The following is a 25,600-nucleotide window of genomic DNA, read 5'->3' on the forward strand; positions in this document are numbered from 1 at the left end:
ACCACGACGCTCAGTGGCAAACCTACCCAACGGGCCAAATCATAGGTAGAGCGTCTCATCGCCATAAATATATTTATTCTTTTTATGCATGTGTATTTTGATCCAGAGAACAGTTATGTTGTTAGTTAATCAATTTAGGTCAGGATAATTAAGCTAATCTTATTTAATTTTTTTACTTAAAGGTTTACTTGTCACAATTTATTGTTTAGTGAATTAACTTTTAGGTAACATATGTTGTGATCAAGAAGTTATGTTTTGTCACATTTCCTTTTATTCCCTAACTCTTACTATATTTTTAGGCTACCTTATTATTTGCTTTTACCATTTATGTTATTCCAGTTCTCAGTTTGCTATTCTGACTCCACCTGTCAATTCTATTTTTATTCTGCTCATACTTCCTCCTCTTACTGCTTTTACCGTTATACTCCTCACCTTTTCAATGAAATATAGCTATGTAAAATACCAAAAGATAACCAAATATATGCTATTAAAATGTCAGGATTACCATAAAATGTCAAATTATTAAAACCATATAGCCAAACATTGATAAACATATATCGTGATTCTGGTTTGAATCATTGTTGATTACAAAAAAGAAACGTTTGTGAGAAGTTCTTGACTTACCTAATAGACTACAGGCCAAGTTGGCTACTCATGCTAATGCCACATTTCTCTTTTGTACAGCTTATTTGGATATTATCTGAACAAAAGTGCACATTTTACAGTATACCTTGAGGTGTATGATCGTACAATTTTTTTTTTTCATTGATTTGAAGCATTCCGCTCAATAATAAATAAACATGGATAGATATGACCGATTATGTTTGGAAGCAAGCCAATTTATAGAAGATCTTAATTTATATGAAGCCTCCAAAGATGGGCTTTTTCGTGTAGACAAGGGGGTTACCAATAACCCTGAATTTGAAGAGGCAAGACGAGTATTTGCTGCTAAGATGGCTAAGATTCAACTTCAAAGTCAGCACAAAGATCAGGAAGGGCTATCTCAAGATTGTGATGCTCTTGAAAGTAATAGAATGCAGGAATCCAGTTTTTCGTTGTGCAGTAAAGCCGATGAAATACTACCGGATGAAAATTATGTTACGCCTTCAGTAATTTTAACAACAAAAATAGACAGTGAAGCACATTCACTTCCTCGAATATTTCTAAAAGAAAAGAAAATCTTGGACAGAAATGGATCTACACTTCATTCGGTTTACGATGGAAGCTTTGAAGATTTGGTTACTTCAGGGCAACAGTATTCAGAAACGGAACATAATAGCACAAAGAGTAATTTTGCTTTCCCACATTATGCTCATAAGAATGCTTTACAACCAGGCATAGAAACTATTACGTCAAAGAATGTTGATTATGATAACATTACTGGAAAGGGACAGTGTATTATACTTAATTACCCTCCAACACTGAAAAACTATTTCCTTATAAACCCTAAACAGTATGATGAACATGGTAATCTTAAATCGCCAGATGTTATAGAAAACAAATGCAGTGATCCACTACTTTCTACTCAATGCTCAACTTCATTTTTTTATGCAAATCGAATGCCATCCTGTAGAAGAAATGATGAGCCTAGTTCAAACTTAAATAATCAGGCACTTTCCTTCATATCTTCAAAAGATGGAGCTTTGGAAAGCGGTTCTAATACTTATAATCTCACTGAAAGCTTCAGTAAAAGAAATCCCAGCGAGTGTAAAAATGGATGTGACTTCAGTGTAGGCAATAACCTTCCATTAAACCATATAATCCTAAATTCTGTTTCGAATACAAGGTTAAACTCTCACAATCAAGTACCTGATAAGTCTTGTTCTGATAAGCAACATCTGTCACATAACCAAATATCTTGCTCCTTGGACTGTTCTCATTGCATTCCTCAAGCACTGGTTACTGGGACCCATGCACATTCCTGTTCAACTGAAAGTACGAACACATCTCTACAACCTGGAAATACAAAAGTGTCACAATGCAACCCACCATCAGCTAAATTAAAGCTGCCCCAGGCAGTCACCCAAAGTTTAAAACAAGGGTCATCAGCTGAAATCAAACTTGAAGCTTTAACAAGACATTTAGAGCAGGAGATGGATGCCAAAGCTGATTTCTTTGGTAAGTTCTACTAATGAAATTTTCTAATGTATATATTTATATTTTTATTAATGACTGGTATTTATAAAGCACCAACATATTCTGCAGTGCTGTACAATTAGGGGAGAACATACAATATATACAGACTAATCTAAAAGTGAGAGAGGGCTCTGCTTGTAAGCTGATATCTAGCATTTGAAGCTCTTTTTATACAAAGTAGGGATGTGCATGGGCAAAAAATGTGGTTCGGCACTTCCCTAAACCTACCCCCTAAACCTAACCATAACTCTAACCCTACTTCAACCCCATAACCCTAGGGTTAGTGGTAGGGTAGGGTTAGAGGAAGGATGGGGTTAGGGCTAGGGCTAGATTAGTGTCATCATTCCCTTAATTTTACCTCCTTCTCCCGTTTTGCCACTTTTCAGAAATCCAAAGCACTTTGGCACTTCCGAAATTCAGAAATTTGGGCTACCCTAACCCTACGGTAGGGTTAGAGGAAGGTTGGGGTAAGGCGTAGGGTTAGGGTTAGATCCAGTCATCATTCCCTCAATTTTACCTCCCTCTCCTGTTTTGCCACTTTTCAGAAATCCAAAGCACTTCACGCTTCCGAAATTCGGCAATTTGGGCTACCCTAACCCTACGGTAGGGTTAGAGGAAGGTTGGGGTAAGGCGTAGGGTTAGATTCCAGTCGTCATTCCCTTAATTTTACCTCCCTCTCCTGTTTTGCCACTTTTCAGAAATCTGAAGCACTTCACGCTTTCAAAATTCAGCAATTTGGGCTACCCTAACACCTATGGTAGGGTTAGAGGAAGGTTGGGGTAAGGTGTAGGGTTAGATTCCAGTCATCATTCCATAAATTTTACCTCCCTCTCCTGTTTTGCCACTTTTCAGAAATCTGAAGCACTTCGGCACTTCTGAAATTCGGCAATTCGGAAGCATCCGAATTTCCGAAATTTGTAAAAATTTAAATTTGGACCGAAACTAATTGCACATGTCTAATGCAAAGTGCTTAGTTAGATAGTTCATGAGCTTACAAAATAAAGAATGTAATGGGGACTTAAGTCAAGAGGTAGCAGGGGGAATTTGGAAGTAATGGCTAAAAGATTTTAACAGAGTTGCAGCCATTGGTAAAATATTAAGGGAATGAGGAGGTAATTGTGTGAGACTCAACAGCTAGAGGAGCATTCTATATATTTAGTAGGAAACTGGGTGGGCGGGAGGAGGGGGAACATTAATTTATTTATAAGAGCAAGAAAGCCCAATCACTGTTAAATATGTATAATTTACAGGAAGAAGAAAGAAGGTCCTTTACTTTTTTTAATACTGTACAGATCAACATTTCAACATTACTCAAAATCTCTCACATTTGTGCTGTACATTATTATTATTTTATTTATATAGCGCCAGCAACTTCCGTAGCGCTGTACATCAACTGCATATTTTTGGTCGAGCAGTCAGATAGGGAAAATACATTACCTTAATCGGTGAGTGTAGCGGATATGATTTAAGATGAATTAACATGGTAAACAAAGTTGTTAGAGAGAATGCCAAGTAACTCTGGAAGCAATATACTTAAAAGATGTACAGTGCAGTCTTAAAGGGACACTGTAGTCACTAGAACAATTACAGCTTAATGTTGTTCTGGTGAGTATAATCATTCCCTTTAGGCATTTTTTTTGTAAACCTATCTTTTCAGAGGTCAAGATGGCTATCTTTCCCTTGATAAATCTGAAATGCCCTTGTATAGCCAGTAGTGGATTCACATCATTTATTGAATTTGGTACCATATTATTACCACTTTAAATGGGATATATTGTTTGAAAAGCAGTCTACCTTTGAATTTTATAAGGAATTCTTCAATACAACTGTTTTGGTTTAGCATATAATATTGGGAACATTTGTCAGACAGGAGATGGATAAGGGGCTGAATTCTGTAGAGACTGCCAAACACTGGGTTCTTTCTAGAGGGACACAGTACGCTATCATTTAAAATAGAGGAATTCCAGCATTTGATCTTAGTGTTCCCTCTTTGTAAACCATGGGAAAAGAGGGGTAGCCAAGATGGGGTCCTTGTGCCAGTAGTACATGATACTTGGCTTTTTTACAACACCCATTTCTAGAGTTAGAACCTAAATATTTGTCATTTCTGTGACATCAGTGGGGTGCCTCATATTTCTACTATAATGTAACCCTGGATTTGTAGAAAGATACTGGCTGGCAATCAAGTTGGTTTGCTCAACCATTAGCTCGAAAATGTTGTCTGACATAAAAAGGCTAAAATAGTTCACTGGCTGTTAAATATTTACAGTTTTTGTGATGACGGGTGTAGCCGTTAATGGGGGTATTTCTGGGGCAGTCAAGTTAGGGAGTATGTAGCTTTCCTCTGGCACTGCGGGATATACTAAGCGTCTTCTTGTAGATGGTGGTGGGGCACCATTACTGGATGGCTCACCTAGGGGCTTAAAGTCAGACACTGTCAGTGTCTGCAAGAGTGTCAGTAAAAGGGACACTATTGGCACCAAAACAGTTTAAGCTTAGTGAATGTCAGGGTCTAACCTGAGGTGGGAATCCGGTATGGCAGAGATTTGTGCTCACCCTTGCAGATATACACAGTCCAAGGGGATAAGGTTAGAAACCACCAGGACTGTGAATCTGTGCACGGGGGCTTAGGCGGGAACAGTAACCAGGTATGTGGAAACAGACAAGGGCAAATCCAGAAGAGTAATCAGACACGGTTCCAAAAGTTGGGGCAGGCAGCGAACAGGCAATAACGAATAATCCAAAAAGAAAGGGTCACAAGCCAAATCAGTCTCAGGAAACAGGATACAATAAACTGACACTGCCCTTTGGGAGATGCAGTATTCTATACCTTGGATAATGATCCATCTGCCTCAGGTGGTCCAAGTCCAGCCCCCTATTGCTGCAGGCAATGCCAGATACACAAGGCTAGATCCAAAGTTCTGAAGTGGCTCAGAGGCAGGAACGCAGGCTTAGGATGTAGAAGGACCCTGTTAAAAATCCCCTGTCTGGCGACCACGCCTGGCCGTCTGGATGGCATGGGGACAACAGTGAAGCAGTGTGGGTGTATAGAAAATGCCTTTGCCATCTCACTGCTCAATTCTCTGCCATTTAGGATTTAAATCACTTTGTTTATACAGCCCTAGACACATCTCCCTGCATGTGACTTGCATAACCTTTCTAAACACTTCCTGTTTATATTTCCTTTATTGCACAGTCTGTGTAATTTATAATTTCTTATCTCCTGATTTGTTAATAGAATTGTAGACCAGTGGTTCCCAACCTTTTTTCACTTGAGTATTCTTTGACAGCCCATTTCCATAAATTGTATTCCTCATATTGACACACATGCAGATACACAGATACACACAGTTGTACAGACACACAGATAGAGATATACTGGCACACATACAGATGTACAGACATACAGATACACACTGACACACATACAGATGTACAGACACGCAGATACAAACACTGATACACATACAGTTGCACAGACACACTGATACACATACTGACACAAATGCAGATACACACAGCTGTACAGACACAGATACAAACATGCAGATATACAGAGACATGGATGCAGATAAACAGGCATATACTGATGCATACGCTGCCACACACGCAGATGCCTACACTGCAACACATGCAGATGCATAAACTACGCCACACGCAGATGCACAGATACAATGACACACTCAGATAGTCAGACATACATACACAAACGATTACACACAGATGCAAAGATACACACATACAGATGCACACACTGACACACATACAGATACAAAAACACATTGTTTTGATGCCTGTAGAATACCTTTAAGGTTTGTCTCTAAGGGGTTAATTGAATTTGTCTACCTGCCCAATAGACACTATAACAACCACCCCCAATTCCTACTTTCACTCACAGAAATCCCAGCAGCCAATCCAAAAATGTAAATAAAATTACTGCTTGCGAGGACCTCGAGATCCAGTTCTGGTCGTACTGCACAACTGGATCCCACTGTGCAATGGACTGTATTAGAGTGTGGGGCTGGAGAAGTGCTGCTTTATGGGGAACAAGTCATTTAATTTGTTGGGGCAGAGCATTTTGTCTGATGGTGGTTGGCTGAGTTTCTCCACTGCAAATGGAGAGTCAATATCTTTTTAATTTAACCTCTCCAATTTTAGCGGTCAGCAGTTTTGCTATGTATTGGCACGATTTATTTTTTCCAGTTAGTACGTAGTGGCACTATTACTATTTTATAATTGCATGTTTGTAATTATAGGCAGTAATCCTTTCCTATGCCTACACATATTCCAATCACTACCAGTGCGTTTGTCATGATTTATTATGCTATACACGCTCTGTGTATTTTCTTTTTTATTTTCCTATAATTTAAAAGGAGTTCATCAAGCTCTGTGAGAAACATATTTTTTCTTAGTTTTTGCTAAGTTCACCAGTTTTAATTGTGTAACCATAGCTGAGCTTCAGAGCCGACCTGTAACTATGTGGTACAGTCTGTGCTGTGAGCATTCATTACACTACAGAAGACATGCCTCTATTTTTATTGGCGGAAAAAGGTACCTGGAAATCAGATACATGTTGAAATTTGACTAAGAAGGCTTGGTTACACTGCTGAAATCAGCATAACATTTTACAGCATTGCAGGAAAACTAACAGAATTGAAAGAATTTAAGCTTAAAGCGGCACTGTCATGCCGAACTTACATTTCTTCAATCTCTTCCTCTTCTCCCCCTCTCTCAGGATCTGTTCTTCTTTTCTTCCGGTCTTCTTTAGTTTTCTTTAAAATCATAGGGACTCTTTGCCTTATGGAGGTTTCCTCCGCTTGACCAGCTTTGACCAGCGGAGGAGCAAAGTGTGCTTCATTTCTGCTGGTCAGAGCAATTTTCCCATAATTCTTACTTTTCCTCAGTGTTCCTGCGATGCTTCCTGTCATTTTACACGAAACTGCTGAATTGCGTTCTAACTTAATGAAAACCATATGTTCGTTTGTTTTAGAACTCAATTCGGCACTTTGTTCGTATCGGAATTTCATTCAAATGAATGAAACTCCGATTCAATTCATGCATTGGCTGCATCTTGCAGCCGCTTAGTAGATAACTCCCTAATTCCCACGGTATCAGGGAGCTATCTACCAAAAGGCTGAAAGACCTAAATTGGTCTTTCAGCCACATTTACTAATACTAAGTAAAGTTTACTGGCTGCTCACTGTAAAAAAAACAAAAAACCTATTGGCACCCACCCCTGCGCGGAGGGTGTGGGCCATAAAGTACAAAGGGCGGGGGAACCTACTGTTCTCCCCCCTCCTGGCCCCCACCCTTGAGCGGTGGGTGGGGGCCATAAATTACAATGGGGGGGGACCTACTGTCCTCCCCCCCCCCCGGCCCCCACCCTTGAAAGGTGGGTGGGGGCCATAAAGATAATGAGGGGGGAGGACCTACTGTCCTCCCCCCGGCACAGGGCTGGGGGCCATAAATTACAATGGGGGGACCTACCCCTGAGCGGTGGGTGGGGGCCATAAAGATAATGGGGGGGACCTACTGTCCTCCCCCCGGCCCCCACCCCTGTGTGGTGGGTGGGGGCCATAAATTACAATGGGGGGACCTACTGTCCACCCCCCACTGACTCCCACCCTTGAGCAGTGGGTGGGGGCCATAAAGATAATGGGGGGGACTTACTGTCCTCCCCCCGGCCCCCACCCCTGCGCGGTGGGTGGGGGCCCTAAGACAAATTCCCCCGCCCCCCCATCAAAGGTAACTAGGGGTCCCCAAGCCCCTAGTTACCCAACCCCCAATCCCCCCAAAAAGTAACCCCCTACTTAGCCCCCTCACTCTAAAAAATAGTGAGGGGGGGAATAAAATAACTAACCTGTAAAGAAAGATTTAAACTTACCATTTGACGTCTTCTTTTTTCTAGCCCCAGCCCCATAAACGGCCAAATAAAATACCATCATACCCATCAAACTTAAAATAAAATAAAAAAACCTGAGCACAAAAAAACAAAAAAAAAAACAGACGAAAAAGAAAAAAACTGAGCGCAAAATAAATAATCCATCTTCATCCATGGAGGGCTCTGCGCAGACTGAGCTCTGCAGGGCGGGGGAAGGCTTATACAGCCATGCCCCGCCCTGCAATTAGGCTAAGAACACTCTTATTGGCTGGTTTAAGCCAATCCGAGTGCTCTTTGTCATTTTACACAGCGTGGGAAAGTTCCAAAGAACTTTCCCACGCTGTGTAAAATGACACAAAGAACTCTGGATGGATTTCAAGCCACCCAATCAGAGTTCTCTGTGTCAGTTTACACAGCGTGGGAAAGTTCTTTGGAATTTTCCCACGCTGTGTAAAATGACAAAGAGCACTCTGATTGGCTTAAACCAGCCAATCAGAGTGTTCTTAGCCTAATTGCAGAGTGGGGCAAGGCTTTATAAGCCTTCCCCTGCCCTGCAGAGCTCAGTCTGCGCGGAGCCCTCCATGGGTGAAGATGGATTATTTTTTTTGCACTTGTTTTTTTTCTTTTTCGTCTTTTTTTTTTTTTAATGCTCGGATTTTTTATTTTGTTTTAAGTTTGACAGGTATGATGGTTCTTTATTTGGCCTTTTCTGGGGCTGAAAAAGGAAGATTTTAGAAAAAAGAAGACGTCAAACGGTAAGTTTAATTTTCCTTTATAGGTTAGTTATTTTATTCCCCCCCTCACTATTTTTTAGGGTGAGGGGGGTATTTACATAGTTACATAGCTGAAAAGAGACTTGCGTCCATCAAGTTCAGCCTTCCTCACATTTGTTTTTTGCTGTTGATCCAAAAGAAGGCAAAAAAACCCAGTTTGAAGCACAATTTTGCAACAAGCTAGGAAAAAAAATCCTTCTTGACCCCAGAATGGCAGTCAGATTTATCCTTAGATCAAGCAGTTATTACCCTACATTGAACGATTATATCCTTGAATATTCTGTTTTTGCAAGTATACATCCAGTAGCTGTTTGAAGATCTGCATGGACTCTGATAAAACCACCTCTTCAGGCAGAGAGGTAGGGTGGGGTTTTTTTTGGGTGGGGGGGCTGGGTGACTAGGGGCTTGGGGACCCCTTGTCACCTTTGATGGGAGGGAGGGATTTGTCTTAGGGCCCCCACCCTCTGCCCAGGGGTGGGGACCGGGGGGGAGGACAGGACATTATGTCCCCCCCTCATTATCTTTACGGCCCCCACCCATTGTAATTTATGACCCCCACCAATCGCGCTGGGGGGGGGGGGGGGGAGGACAGTAGGTTCCTCCCCCATTGTAATTTATGGCCCCAACCCGCCGCTCAAGGGTGGGGGTGTGGGGAGGACAGTAGGTAGTCATCCCCCATTGTAATTTATGGCCCCCACCCACCGTGCAGGGGTGCAGCTGCTAGAGGCGCTTGCGTGATTCTCACTGTGAAAATCACAGTGAGAGCACACAAGCGTCCATAGGAAAGCATTGTAAATGCTTTCCTATGTGACTGGCTGAATGCGCGCGCAGCTCTTGCCGCGCATGCGCATTCAGCTGAAAGGGAGGATCGGAGGCGGAGAGGAGGAGGAGAGCTCCCCGCCCGGCGCTGGAATAAAGGTAAGTTTTAACCCTTTCCTCTCCCCAGAGCCAGGCGGGAGGGGGTCCCTGAGGATGGGGGCACCCTCAGGGCACTATAGTGGTCCTTTAACACCCAGCAAAAAAGGTATACTGACAAAACGTACCTACACTTGACACTGGGAGGAGCTACCACCATTAAGAAGTTGCATTCCCCCAGTCATCACAAAGCTGTATTCCTACCACTATAGTTTACCGCTGCTCCTGTGCTTTATCTCCCTCATTGCAATTAGTGTTAGATAAAACCCTTTAACCCCTTAAGGACCAAACTTCTAGAATAAAAGGGAATCATGACATGTCACACATGTCATGTGTCCTTAACCCCTTAAGGACCAAACTTCTGGAATAAAAGGGTCTCTGCTTCCTCTGACGATATTCATAAATCCAGCGCACTCAGTTATCCCCTAAACAGCAACTTCAGTGCTGACCGATTTAGTTAGTTTTTTTTTTTTAAAAAAAACACCTATTGAGGCAAAAGAATTATGGGGGTTTAGTCACATTCACAGCCTTGTACTACAGAGAACTTTAGATGGATTTTTCCCCCCAATGAAGCAGACACTAGGCTGGTATTGTAGGACCTGCCAAAGATGGGGTACATTGACGTTGTGGCAGGCTTATTTAAAAAAAACAAAAAACGAACTAAATCTGTCAGCACTGAAGTTGCTGTTTAGTGGATAATGGAGTGCGCTGGATTTTCTGTTTTTATTCCTCTGTCGATATTGTGAGGAGGATCTCAATTCGTATGCGCAGTGAGCCCATAGGCCTTACCCATTGAAGAAATGCTTTCCTGTGGGGATTTAGAAGATGCTGGATGAACTCATACAAAAAGTGATGACTTCCAGCATCGTTTCACAGAGTTAAACGCATTGAAACAGCAGGAAGCACTTCTAGCTCTGTCTGAAAGACAGCTCCTATAGGTATTCTTAACCCTGCAATGTAAACTGCAGTGTTTTTTGAACTTCAGGGTTAAAGAAACAGTAACATGAAGTTGTCTGGGTGCCTATAGTGTCCTTTTAATTAATAACATTCCTCAAATTGTTCTGCTCATAGGAGAAGGATACTTCATCTTGGATATACTACTTTTGCATGCATGTTGCTACAGGTTGTGTTGAGATGTTGCATACTTTTTGCAAGTACTACTTCTGTTTTGCTTATGATGTAGGAGTACACTTGACAAAACATGGTTAACGCTAGGTGGGAAAAATCCACTAAACATAAATGTAATTTTTCATACAAAGACCAAAAACTCTACTTTTGTTTGAACCACACAGAGTTTTGCACAGTTTATTTTAAAATTGAACGGTCTGGGAGGAAGATTAATCTTGGCTCTGGACTATCTCAACAAGCAGACAGTATGCTACCTATTCTTATAGTTATCCCATTGTAACCACACTTTATAATAGGACGACATAGTAGAACCAGCTATGCTACAGGGACTTCTCTGCCTTCCTGGCCACAATCGAAGCTGAATGCTAACTTTGGCCAGTATTTGTGACTAAGGGGCTAATAAAAAATACTGGATTTACCTCATATTGAATACCATGGGTTGTCTTCTTTTGCAAATAGTATGCCAGGATGTTGATAATTCTCATTCCTGGGCTGCCATATGGTCTCAAAGGCAACATGGGCCCTGCAAACCAATCTGGCAAACTGAAATGGGCAAGCCCTTTATTGACCCTGTAACTTTCCAAAAAACAGTAAAACCTATACATGGAGGGTACTATTGTACTCATGAGACTTTGCTCAACACAAATGTGAGTGTTTTAAAACATTATAATGTATCATGATGATATCAGTGAATGTGCAGTATGTGTGTGAAGAATGCAAAAAAGCAAACATGAACGTCAACTTTGGCCGGTGTTTGTGACTAAGTGGCTATTAAAAAATATTGGACATACCCCATTTGCAATACCTTAGGTTGTGTACTTTTGCAAATGGTATGCCATAATGGGGTTAATTCTCATTCCTGGGCTACCATACGGTCTCAAAGGCAACATAACTAATGTGTTAAATTTCAATGTGTATAAACTGAAAAATTGAACGTGGAATGGAATGCTATATTTGACGCTGTAACTTTCCAAAACTCCATAAAACCTGTACATGGTGGGTATTGTTGTACTCGTGAGACATTGCTGAATGCAAATATGTGTATTTTATTGCAGTAAAAGCAAAAAGTATGCGGATTGGGTCCTGATATCCAACCACTACGGTTTCGGTTTAATCAACTTAAGGAGCCTAAAACTCAACAATACTATCCCAATATCACGCTTGAACACTGCCGTCAACCCCGTGGAGTGCCCTAGCAACTGTTACCTGTCTGACTGCAGCTGGTCCTCAGAGCCCGCACTTGATTGTCCTGCAGCCACAAACGAGAAAGGAGGTGGCCGCTCCTCAGCCTTGATCTGGCATACACTCACCAAAGGGCCTGTCCTCCCCTCTCCCCCACACCCCCCCTCCCTCTGGACCAGCGAGGGATATCCCGGTCACCACTGGTGTACTGGCATGGATTCTGAACCGACAGGTTGAGGCCTCGTACTCAAGATGGCCACCCTGCTAGAGCCCACAGCCGGAAACTCCTTCATGCAGCCGCCCTCGACAAGGACCCACTCCTCTTGAACTTGAACTCATCTGTGCAACTTTCTGGGCCAAACTTTATGGAAGGGGACTCACCTCTGCTCCTGTGAACCAAGTCAAGCCCCGAGAGCAGGGGTAGGCAACCTATGGGGCATGCTCGGCACTCAAGGCTGCTAGAGCCAAACAGGCTCTGGCTTATCAGGAGTCCCAGTGAAATTTCAGATATCTACTAATACGAAAAGGTGGTGAAGGACCATCCTAAATTTATACATTTATACATTGCAGCACGTAAAGCACGTGATCTCAGGCCACTTCCTGGATAATCCAGGGGAATCCACACTGGGGTAAAGCAGCCCGCAGCTGCTGTTGCAGCTCCTGTCCTTGACCTGTACTTAGCCAGCCTGGTCCCCACTGGAACCCAGGGAAGCCACCCACACTGCTAGATATACACAGAGCTGCAGAATAAGCCTTCCCTCATACAAATAATAAACAGCCCACACACAAACATTCACACACTCCCCACAAGCTCAACACCACTAACAATCAACATACATGCACACAACCCCACATGCAATACCCCAAACCGCCCCACACATACACACACTAAAAAATACACAATGTGACAAATTCATCCACACACACAATTCCACAAGCAGCCCCCATACACAGCCCTCATTCATACACGACACCACAAACTACTCATGAACATATACAATATAATAGCTCATACACGCACAAATACACCGATACAAGCCCCATCTGTGGGTCAAGATACCTACTTGTGGAGGAGATTCTTGTGCTGCCTTGGCGCTTGGGCACGGTGGAAGGAATCCATCGAGATGACTGACAGTGGTGGGGGTTTGGACCCTCGGTAGGATTCGGCTGACTGCTCTACATCCCTTGGATAGATCACCTGTGGCCACACTTCACAACTAACCTGCATCTGCTTGTTGTCGTTGCCCAGTGGCATATCTATATGCCTAGCATCTTATTCATAGTTCTCTGATTTAGCATGCATGTCTCTCTTAATGTCTTACCTACACTCTCAGATATCCAGCAAAGGGAAACCACGACAGGGCAATGATTAGAAGAAACAAGCAAGCTAAATATCCCTCTTGTGAATTCGATTGGCTGTATCGGGCCTTTGACCCCAAAATGTGCGTGCGCGTCCTCTGCGTGAATTCATCCGCACGTTAACATCGTTACCCTTGTGAACAGACATGGGGCTACATAAGTGTGGATCCGCAGCGGCTGACGTCCACTGTCATGTCTCAAAAGCCCAGACTTATGACATAGGACCGCCGAGCAGCACTTTTCCTATTCCTGGAAGGGTGATTTTTGTTGTGCATCATATATGGAGAGGATGTAAACGTGACATTATCCCCCACCTGAAGACCGCCCACTGGGCGGGCAGGACCAGGTTTGAGAGGAAATTTGGCGGGGAAAGCACAAATTTTGCTGCCAGCGTGCATATCAGGGGCAGAAACCCAGGAACGATGAGCAGGGCCATAACCCTTCCAATCAATCAGGTATTGCAGGGAGCCCTGAAAAAGCCTGGAGTCAATTATGGAAGAGACCTTGTATTCCTCCCTTCCAGAAACAACCAGGGGAGATGGAGGAATAAAAGGAACAATGTACCTATTACAAATAAGAGGCTTAAGCAAAGACACATGAAATGAATTGGGTATACGCAAGGAGGCAGGAAGAGCAAGAGATTATGAAACAGGATAAATCCTCCAAACAATACGAAAGGGACCAATAAATCTGGGAGCAAACTTCATGCTAGGAACCTTGAGTCTGATATTACGTGAGGAGAGCCACACCCGATCACCCACCTGGTAAACAGGGTTGGTTTCCTGCCGCTTGTCATCATGAAACTTGAAACAAGCAGCTGTATTCTCAAGGGCTGAGTGGACTTTAGTCCAAATTTCACATATAGAAGAAAGGTGGTCATCTAGAGCAGGGATAGCAGTGTCAGAGAATACAGCCGGAAGAACAGTAGGGTGGTGACCGTTGTTGACAAAAATGGACTATGTCCGGATGAGTCATGGGTAGCATTATTCCTGGCAAATTCAGCCCAAGGTAGCAATTCAGACCAATTCTCCTGCGTGCTATTGATAAAACAGCTGTATGAAGAAGAAAAGGATAATTCAATACCCAACTGTTTATTAAATGCTCTCCAAAATCGTGACACAAATTGGGATCCTCTGTCAGAAACAATATTTTGCGGAATACCATGTGTCATGTTCACGATCAGGTCAGCTAGGAATCGATTGCCAGGTTTAACAGAAGTGACTTGATTTGTATCCTTTGACATTATAACAGTTATTTTCTTTTAAATAATAAAAAGAAAAAATAAGAAATAATTTAGGCAATATGCCCTATAACTTAAACAACCAAATGTGCAAATCAAATTTTCAGTAATGTCCCAATGTCCAGTGGGTTTTTGCAGGTTGTTTTTATCAAGGTAGTTCTGGTGCAGATTTGAAGGAGTTCAGGCAGGTATGCAATACATGCAAGTACAGGAAGGTGCAGGGTTGAAGCAATTCAGGCAGGTAAGTACCTTTTATATATGATACAATGCCAGTAAGTACAGGATGGTGCAGGGTTTCTTACCGGAGCCAGGATCTGACGTTCTTGGTCTGAACACTAACTTCAATGTAAACGGGTGTAACCGTTTGAAGGTGAAGTAATTAGTCCTATGCAGGTGAGGACTGAGGTTACTAGTGGCTAGGGAGGCCACTAGAGGTGAAAACCAGAACTGCATTTAAAGGAACGGTAATAAAAAAGAAAGTCTTGCTTGTCATCATTAAAATGTGACACCATGTAACCTGACAATCTCACATATAAATATATGAACCAGGAGGAACGCAATTTTTTGATTGCAATAAAGTGTGCCATTTCAGAAAAGCGGTCAACCACCATAAGGATGGTGGTATAACCATTAGAACTAGGGAGCTCCATAATGAAGTACATAGTCAAATGAGACCATGGGACAATGGGCACATGAAGTGGTTGTAATAACCCACATGGAAGTTTATGGGGAACATTGGAAACCGCGCAAACTGTACAAGTGTCCACATATTCTTTGAAGTCTTTCCTGAGCGAAGGCCACCAGAATGATCTTGAGACAGCGGATATAGTTTTATAAATACCCGGATGTCCGGCAGTCACATATTGTGGAATACCTTTAGCACTTCCTTTCTTTCTGATAAAGGAATAAACAATCTATCTAGAGGTTTATCACAAGGTGCCTGGAACTGGGCCACCATGGTAGTACAAAGAAGAGGGGATGTCAAGGAAAGGACAGTGGATGCAATGATACTCGGGTGGAATAATAGGGGATGTCTCCTGTTCTAGTTCTGATTCAATGTCAAATTGCCTGGATAAGGCGTCCGCTTTAACATTCTTGGGACCTGGTCTGTAAGTGATGATGAAGTTAAAGCGAGATAAGAACAAAGACTATCTAGCTTGTTTAGAATATAGTTGTTTAGCATCACCAATATATGCCAAGTTTTTGTGATCAGTAATGATCAAAAGGGGGTCCTTGGAACCCTCCAAAAGAAGTTGCAATTCCTTAAGCGCTAGTATAATGGCCAATATTTCTCTGTTACCAATATCATAGTTGCGCATGCATAGTAGACAACTTTCTAGAGAAGTACCCGCAGGGATGCAGAGGGGATTCCTGACTCTCCCTTTGAGAAAGAACAGCCCCTATCCCTGTTTTCGTAAGCATCAACCTCCAGTATGAAGGATTTGCTAGTGTCAGGATGTACCAATATGTCAGCAGAGGCGAAAAATTCCTTAAGAAGCTCAAAAGCCTCTCTAGCTGTCAGGATTACAGTATGATCTAGCACGTAGAATTGTGTAACACAGAGGACTAATAGAAAATGTATGCCAGACCTTAGAATGGCTGGACTAACGTACCAAAGAATAGTCAGAAATAGCCGAGGTCAAGGGATACAGAAAGAGACACAACGATAAGGAAAAGCCAGGGGTCAGGGATTCCAGAAAACAGTGAAGTCAATATCAATACCAAAGTCAAATAACCAGAAAAAACAGAATCAATAACGCGCTCTCAGACAACCACAAGGGAAACCATGACAGGGCACAGGGCAAGAGGAGAACTTAATACCCGGCCTGTGGATCTGATTGGTTGTAACTGGCCTTTGACCCCAAAGGCAGTTACCAGGTTCATATTTTCATGATTGCTGTTCAGCACAAACCCTCCTGTGGATTGGTTGCTGCTCAGCACAGACCCTCCTGTGGATTGATTGCTGCTCGGCACAACTTTTCCTGTCAGGACAGTAAATGCCATTAATCGCATTTGTATGTGCAGATGAATACGTGACACTAGCTTCTTTAGACAGTACAATTAGCCCCATTGCGTGTCATATTGGTGATGGGGCTATCACAGAGGAAATTCCTTTGATGAATCTCTTTTAGTAGTTGGCAAACCTAATAAACCTTTGAATGGCTTTTAACCCATTAGGTAATGGCCAGTGCAGAACGGCTTCTAGTTTACGAGGGTCCATTTTGAAACCAGAGGATGAAATATTATATCCCAAAAACTGAACCTTTGTTTGGTCAAATATGCACTTTTTGATTTTGCAATAAAGTTAATTTTCAAGCAAAGTTTGCAGTACTTGTTTGACAAGTTTATGATGAATCTGGAGCTCAGGGGAATAGATGAGGCTATCATCTAAATACACTAATACAAAGGTGTGGGAGGTCTGTTCTCATGAGTAATGTTTCTAGGTCTACCCATCTGTGGGTGTCTGTGTAACGAGAATATACCGTATATACTCGAGTATAAGCCGAGTTTTTCAGCACATTTTTTGTGCTGAAAAAACCCAACTCGGCTTATACTCGAGTCAGAGTCTGTATTGTGGCAATTTGCATTGCCATAATACAGACTGGGGGGAGAGGGGGGCTGGCAGAGCTGTACTTACCTGTCCTGCAGCTCCTGTCAGCTCCCTTCTCCTCCGCGCCGTCCGTTCAGCACCTCGGTCAGCTCCCACTGTAAGTCTCGCGAGAGCCGCGGCTCTCGCGAGACTTACACTGGGAGCTGACAGAGGGAGCTGCACAGACCGCGCGGAGGAGGAGAGAGCTGACAGGAGCTGCAGGACAGGTAAGTACAGCTCTGCCAGCCCCCCTCTCCCCCCCACTGAACTACCAATCCCACTGGACCACCAGGGAAGGAGCCCCCCTCCCTGCTATGTATCAAGCAGGGAGGGGGGACGAAAAAAAAAATTAATAATAATAATAATAATACAATATTAAAAATACTAATAAAAAATATATAATAATATTAAAAAATGAAAAATAATTAATACAATAATTAATAATATATCAAAATGCCCACCCCCACCAACACATACACAAACACACACTGCATCACACTTCATTCATATACACACACTGCACTCACACGCACTGCACTCATACACACTGCACTCATATCATACACACTGCACTCATATCATACACACTGCACTTATACACACTGCACTCATACACACACACACTGCATTCATTATATACACACACTGGAAATAAATATTCAATTAGTATATACGCACACACACTGCACTCATACGCACACACACTGCACTCACACACACTGCACTCATACACACACACTGCACTCACACTGCACTCATACACACACTGCACTCATACGCACACACTGCATTCATACGCACGCACTGCACTCATACGCACGCACTGCATTCATACGCACGCACTGCACTCATACGCACACACTGCATTCATACGCACGCACTGCACTCATACGCACACACTGCACTCATACGCACACACTGCACTCATACGCACACACTGCATTCATACGCACACACTGCATTCATTATATACACACACTGTAAATAAATATTCAATTAATATAATTTTTTTAGGATCTAATTTTATTTAGAAATTTACCAGTAGCTGCTGCATTTCCCACCCTAGTCTTATACTCGAGTCAATACGTTTTCCCAGTTTTTGGGGGTAAAATTAGGGGCCTCGGCTTATATTCGGGTCGGCTTATACTCGAGTATATACGGTACCCCTACACGCAGGATCCAGCCAAACAGAAGACAGCACAGAGGAGAGATACGTCTACCGGACCTTAGAGTGGCCGGACTCGACGTAATAGGAGAAGTACAGAGTCAGGAACGATCCGAGGTCAAGGGCACAAAGAGACAGCGTAAACGAGAACTAGCCGGGGTCTGGTACACAGGAATCAGCAAGCCGGCAAACAGTACAGACAAGGATAAAGCGAAAACGAAGTCAGAATACAAAGCCAAGGTCAAATACGGAGAAACACAACTGAACACAACAAGCACTAAAGGGAACTGTAGCAGAAACCACGATAGGGCAAGGAACTAAGGGAAAAGGGTAAGTATAAGTAGCCTTCAAACTAATGTGATTGGCTCCTGTCAATTCCACACCCCCAAAAGGTAAGTGTATGGGGTGATTGGCATGACAGGAGCCAATGGGAGCCTTTTTGCAATTTAGGCTCCCACTGTCTCTTTAAGAGCGCGCCCGAGACTCGCGGGACCGCAGGACCGCGCGCGGCTTGAAGAGAGGACCGCGGCCGGCCCCCGGATAAGGTAAGTAACGCTACAGTACCCCCCCGAGGACACGCCCTCCGGGCGGGCAGGACCAGGCCTGGCAGGAAAACGCGAATGGAAAGAACGCACAAGGCGGGGAGCATGAACAGCATCCACAGAAATCCAACTGCGCTCCTCAGGCCCATAACCCTTCCAATGTACCAAGTACTGAAGCCGACCCCTAAGGAAACGAGAGTCAAGTACAGCAGACACTTCGAACTCCTCATGACCCTCCACAGAGACAGGAGGGGGAGGGGGAGTATGCCGGGTATAGCGGTTGCGTACGTAAGGCTTCAACAACGAGGTGTGAAAGACATTAGGTATACGCAGATTCTTAGGCAGACCCAAGGCATAAGAAACGGGATTAACCTTATGTATAATGCGATAAGGACCAATGAAGCGGGGAGCCAATTTCATAGAAGGCACCCGGAGGCGAATATTCCGTGTGGAAAGCAAAACCCTGTCCCCCACAACATAGGAAGGAGCCGCTCTGCGATGCTTGTCAGCCTGAGCCTTCTGGCGGGCAGCAGAGTCCACCAAAGAACGCTGAACCTGCTCCCAAGTATTACGCAAACCAGCCAAATGCTCGTCCAGAACTGGCATGCCCTGTGAGGAGAATGCAGCCGGAAGAACAACGGGATGCTGGCCATAGACAACGTAAAAATGGCTTTTGCCAGAAGAATCATGAGTGGCGTTATTCCGAGCAAACTCAGCCCAAGGAAGCAGGTCAGACCAATTGTCCTGATGGTGAGACACAAAACAACGGAGGTACTGCTCCAGAGACTGGTTGGCACGTTCAGCAGCTCCATTAGACTGGGGATGGTAAGCGGAAGAAAATGAGAGAGAAATACCCATTTCCGAACAAAAGGCTTTCCAGAACCTGGAAATAAATTGGCTACCCCTATCGGATACAATAGATACGGGAATACCATGTAACCGAAACACTTCTCTAGCGAAGATAAGAGCCAGTTCCTTGGAAGTGGGCAACTTGCGAAGAGACACAAAGTGAGCCATTTTGGAAAACCGATCTACTATCATTAGGATGACTGTGTTACCATTCGAAGGGGGTAATTCAACAATAAAATCCATTGATAGATTAGACCAAGGTCTCTCGGGAACGGGTAACAGATGCAACAGCCCACAAGGAACTTTACGAGAGGATTTCATACATGCACAAGTAGTACAAGCACTTATATAATCAGTGACATCCTTGCGTAAGGTATCCCACCAAAAATACAGAGAAACAGCTGACACCGTTTTGGATATACCAGGATGTCCAGCAGTCTTAGTATCATGACACAGTGACAGAATATCCCTTCTCTCGGGAACGCCAACGAACAATTTATCGTTAGGCCTCTCGCTAGGTGCCATGCTTTGTTTCGCTTGTATGGCCTGCAAGAGGGACGAGGAAATAGACAATATAGTAGTAGCTATTATCCTGTCTGGGGGGATAACAGGAGTAACATCAATCTCCTGTTTGTCAATAGTTTCAAACTGTCTGGACAGAGCGTCCGCTTTAGTGTTCCGATCACCTGGCCTATAGGTGATTATATAATTAAAATGAGACAAGAACAGTGACCACCTAGCCTGCCTGGAAGACAATCTTTTAGCTTCGCTAAGGAAGGATAGGTTCTTATGATCCGTAAATATGAGGATGGGATCCTTAGTGCCTTCTAACAAATGTCTCCATTCTTTGAGTGCTAAAATGATAGCAAGGAGTTCGCGATTACCCACATCATAATTCTTTTCTGCTTTGGACATTTGTTTAGAAAAGAAACCACAAGGATGCAATGGCTTGTCAGGAGACTCTCTTTGGGATAAGACCGCACCTACCCCTATATCGGAAGCATCAACCTCAAGTATATAGGGCAATGAGGGGACAGGATGCTGTAAAATTGGTGCAGAGGCGAACGTAGTCTTAAGAAAGTCAAAAGCTTGAAGTGCCTCGGTAGACCAGACACGAGTATTGCCTTCCTTTTTTGTCATACGGGTAATAGGTGCTACAATAGACGAAAAACCTTTGATAATAATTAGAGAATAATAATTAGATAATAATTAGAGAAACCCAGAAAACGCTGGATGGCTTTCAGACCTTGCGGCAGAGGCCATTCTATGATCGCAGCGAGCTTCCGGGGATCCATACGAAAACCTTTAGCGGAAATCAAATACCCCAAAAACTGGACCTCAGATTGGTCGAACAGACATTTTTCAAGTTTACAATAAAGGCCATTAGCAAGAAGGGTCTTTAAAACCATCGTAACATGTCTGTGATGAGTGTGTAGATCTGTAGAATATATTAAAATGTCGTCCAAGTACACAATAACAAATGAGTGAATAAAGTCTCTTAAGACATCATTGATAAATTCTTGGAATACGGCTGGGGCATTGCAAAGCCCAAATGGCATGACGGTATACTCATAATGACCTGACCTAGTGTTGAAGGCTGTCTTCCATTCGTGGTCCTTTTTTATACGTATTAAATTGTACGCTCCTCTAAGGTCTAGTTTGGTGAATACCGTAGCATGTTTGAGCCTGTCAAACAATTCTGTTATCAAAGGTATAGGGTAAGCATTTTTGATGGTGATCTTATTCAGACCTCTATAATCAATACAAGGTCTTAAATCACCTTCTTTCTTCGATACAAAGAAGAACCCCGCTCCAGCCGGAGAAGAGGATCTCCTAATAAATCCCTTGTCTAATGATTCTTTAATATATTCCTCCATGACACGGTTTTCTTGAACCGATAAGGGGTACACCCTGCCCTTTGGAGGTATAGTGCCAGGCAACAAGTCAATAGCACAATCGTAGGGTCTGTGAGGCGGTAATTTGTCAGCCTCTCTTTTATCAAAGACAGTCTTTAAAGATAAATACTGAGAGGGTATAGCCGTAGACAAAGGAGGAATGGTAGGAACATTAATAGAATTCACAGGCGTGACTTCAATAGTACATGACTCATGGCAGGCTTCACTCCATGATTTTATCTGCCCTGTCTCCCAGTCAAAAATGGGATTGTGGGCACGTAACCATGGATACCCTAACACCAACTGTGAAGAGGGAGAGGTGATGACCTGGAACCGAATGGTTTCATAGTGTAAAACCCCTGTGTACATGTGTAGCGGTGCAGTCTCATGAGTAACAATTGGAGATATCAATGGTCTACCATCTATGGCCTCAACGGCCAAGGGTATCTCCTTCTCCCTGAGGGGAATATTGTTTTTCTTTACAAAACCAGAGTCTATAAAATTCTCAGCTGCCCCAGAGTCAACCAGGGCGTATATATTTTCAACTATACAACTCTCTCCCATATGTAAAGAAACAGGGAGAAGCAGTCGGTTAGGAGGCAATGCAGGAGACTTAGAAATCACACCCAAGGCCAGTCCCCTATAAGGTCTTAGGTGCGAGAGTTTTCCGGGAGCAAAGGACACTCCTTTACCATATGGTCTCTCTTACCACAATATAGGCAATGTAATTTTTCATTATCAGAGAGTTTGGCAACCCCTAATTGCATAGGTTCCTCTTCAGATACTTTTACACTCTCCGGTGTATTAACTCTGGGGTGAATAGGTGTAACAAAACGTCTATTTCTGTTCTTGGTATAGAGCCTGTCACGAATCCTATTATCTATATCTATGAGGTAGTCAATAAGGTCCTCTAAGGCAACAGGAAGCTCCTTAGCTGCTACCTCATCCAATATAGAGTCTGATAAGCCTTCCATGAAGGCAGTAGTTAACCCATTGTTGGTCCAATCTACCTGTGAGGCAAGGGTACGAAACTGAATAGCGAAATCAGCCACAGACTTAGAACCCTGTTTAACTCTCATTAATGCTCTTGCGGCATTCTTAGACCTTTTCATAGTGTCAAAAGTTCTGCGAAAAGCTGTAAGAAAACTGTGAAAGTCATGCACCATAGGTCCATTAGCCTCCCAAATAGGGTTTGCCCATTCAAGTGCTTTGTCTGTAAGTTGGTGCATAAAGAACCCAACTTTAGACCTCTCTGTGGGAAATGAACGTGGATACATCTCAAAATGAAACTCTATTTGGTTAATGAACCCTCTGCAAGTCTTAGAATCCCCTCCATACCTAGGAGGAGGTGTTAAATGGGCCGAAGTAGTAGGCAAAGTGGATACTTCAGGAAGCAGGGGTGTAGGAGGGTTAGGTGCGGTTGCTGGAATGGTTCTAGCTAAGAGCATCTGGAGAGCCTGAGCTATCTGATCCATACGGTGATCCTGCTCTACAAATCTAGCCTCATGGGACGCCATCTGTTGTGCTAAATCTGCGGGGTCCATGGCCCTATCGTAATGTAACGAGAATATACCCCTACACGCAGGATCCAGCCAAACAGAAGACAGCACAGAGGAGAGATACGTCTACCGGACCTTAGAGTGGCCGGACTCGACGTAATAGGAGAAGTACAGAGTCAGGAACGATCCGAGGTCAAGGGCACAAAGAGACAGCGTAAACGAGAACTAGCCGGGGTCTGGTACACAGGAATCAGCAAGCCGGCAAACAGTACAGACAAGGATAAAGCGAAAACGTAGTCAGAATACAAAGCCAAGGTCAAATATGGAGAAACACAACAAGCACTAAAGGGAACTGTAGCAGAAACCACGATAGGGCAAGGAACTAAGGGAAAAGGGTAAGTATAAGTAGCCTTCAAACTAATGTGATTGGCTCCTGTCACTTCCACACCCCCAAAAGGTAAGTGTATGGGGTGATTGGCATGACAGGAGCCAATGGGAGCCTTTTTGCAATTTAGGCTCCCACTGTCTCTTTAAGAGCGCGCCCGAGACTCGCGGCGCGCTCTTAGCTGCAGGCGGGACCCGTGACCGCATCTCGCGGTCTCTGCCCGTCTTCCTGTTTGGAGAGTCGGATGAGCCGCGCGCGGCTCGTGCAGCCGCAGGACCGCGCGCGGCTTGAAGAGAGGACCGCGGCCGGCCCCCGGATAAGGTAAGTAACGCTACAGTCTGGTGGTGAGTGCCATTCTATGATTTGTGCCAATTGTGCCGTCAGATAATCGAGATGGAGGTTGGGTAGTCCCAGCCCTCCTCTGCTCTTGGGGGTGTATAGGGTCTGTCTCGCTATTCTATGTCTCTTCCTGGCCCAGATAAAGTAGTCTATCACAGTTTGTAGCGCCTTGAGATGCCCCTTGGTGACTTTTATTGGCAGTGCTTGGAAAAGGAATAGGAGTCGCGCTAATAAATTCATCTTCACACTGTGTAGTCTCCCAATCCACGAAATGGGTTTCTCATGCCATTTATCTAGGTCTTTCAATAGGGCGTTTACATACGCTGGTGGTTCTCGGCATATAGATTGTTAGGGTTTGATGTCAGTGCTATCCCTAGGTATATAATGGGCCGTGGACTAATTTTCAGGGCAAACGTCTGACCCAGCCATACAATGTCCGTCTCAGGTACCCTGAGGGGCGTGCCTATCGATTTATCAACATTTATTTTGTATCCCGAGACTTGGTTATATGTGTTGAGCAGGTCGAGGAGGGATGGGACAGAGTTTCTCGGGTTGATGAGGGTTAATAAAATGTCATCTGCATATGTGGAGACTTTGAATTCTTCTGTAGCAACCTTTTATACCTGTTATTTTTGGGTGGGCTCTTATTTGTATATAGGGCTCAGACTGCTGTCACGAAGGTGTCTGGTAAAGTAGCTTCTGTAGCATAGTAAAAAGGTAAGGCCACTGGATCCTATCGAACGCCTTCTCCGCGTCCAGAGAGAGGAGCAGAGAAGGCGTTCGTGTTCTCCCAGCCCACCATATCAGGTCCGCTGCTCTCCTCGTGTTTTCGTATAGTTGTGTTGTGGGGACAAAGCCCACTTGATCTGCGTGTATGTATTTTGTGAGGAGTGGGTTTAGCTGATTGGCCAGCAATTTAGCGTAGACTTTCAAGTCAAAATTGATCAAGGATATGGGACGGTAGTTAGTTACCTGCGTACTGTCCCTGCCCGGTTTGGGAATGAGGGTTATGTCTGCTGTCGAAAGGTCTGAATTAGGTGCCTCTCCTTCTGTCCATTGTTTATACGTCTTGGTCATATAGGGCCTCAGGTCGTCCTTAAAGGTTTTATACTATGCCCGGCGAACCCGTCTGGTCCCGGGGCCTCATTCCCCTTGAGCCCTGCTATACCCTTTCAACTTCGTCCGGCTCTATGGGTGCACCCAGGGGTGCTGTTAGGTCTTCTGAGAGTCGCAGTAGTTGGGTCTTGTCTAGGAATGCAGTGACTGCCGCCGCGTGTCATTGTCTTCTGTCAGTATAGATTGTGGTGAAGAACTGCGTGAATTTGTCATTTATGTCCCTGGGGTGTGTGAGGACCATTCCATGGTTGTTTTTTATAGCTATTATCGAGGATGTGGCGTTTTTTTGGGTCTAAGAGCCCTCGCTAGAAGTGTGTCCATCTTATTAGACTTTTCATAAAATAACCTTTTTGTGCGGAGTACTTCATTGCTAACGTCGTCTATCATCAGTTCCCTGATCAGTCGCCTAACTTCTTTCAGGTCTCTGGTCGTGTTTTGGGTCGTTGTTTGTTTGTGTTGTAGTTCTAGTTTGCGCAGTTGTTTTTGTAATTCACTTAGTCTCTCGTATTTTCGTTTTTTCTGTTGTGTATCTAAATCTCAGTTTTATGGGCTGCCCACATTTGCAAGATAATCCTGTATCTGCGGGTTTCTGAGAAGGGAGGCATT

General features: G+C 43.7%; 1 protein-coding gene across 1 annotated transcript in view; it reads left to right on the forward strand.

Moving 5' to 3' along the window:
• LIMD1 (LIM domain containing 1) overlaps positions 1–25,600 on the forward strand; it is a 331,045-nt gene that overhangs the window by 40,410 nt on the left and 265,035 nt on the right. The window contains exon 2 of the mRNA XM_063450621.1: positions 685–2,118. Within this exon, the coding sequence (XP_063306691.1) occupies positions 801–2,118 (1,318 nt within the window). The 5' untranslated portion in view covers positions 685–800. The remainder of the gene's footprint in view (positions 1–684; positions 2,119–25,600) is intronic.

This window comes from Pelobates fuscus, chromosome 4 (assembly GCF_036172605.1).
Source record: "Pelobates fuscus isolate aPelFus1 chromosome 4, aPelFus1.pri, whole genome shotgun sequence".
Lineage (NCBI taxonomy): Eukaryota > Metazoa > Chordata > Amphibia > Anura > Pelobatidae > Pelobates > Pelobates fuscus.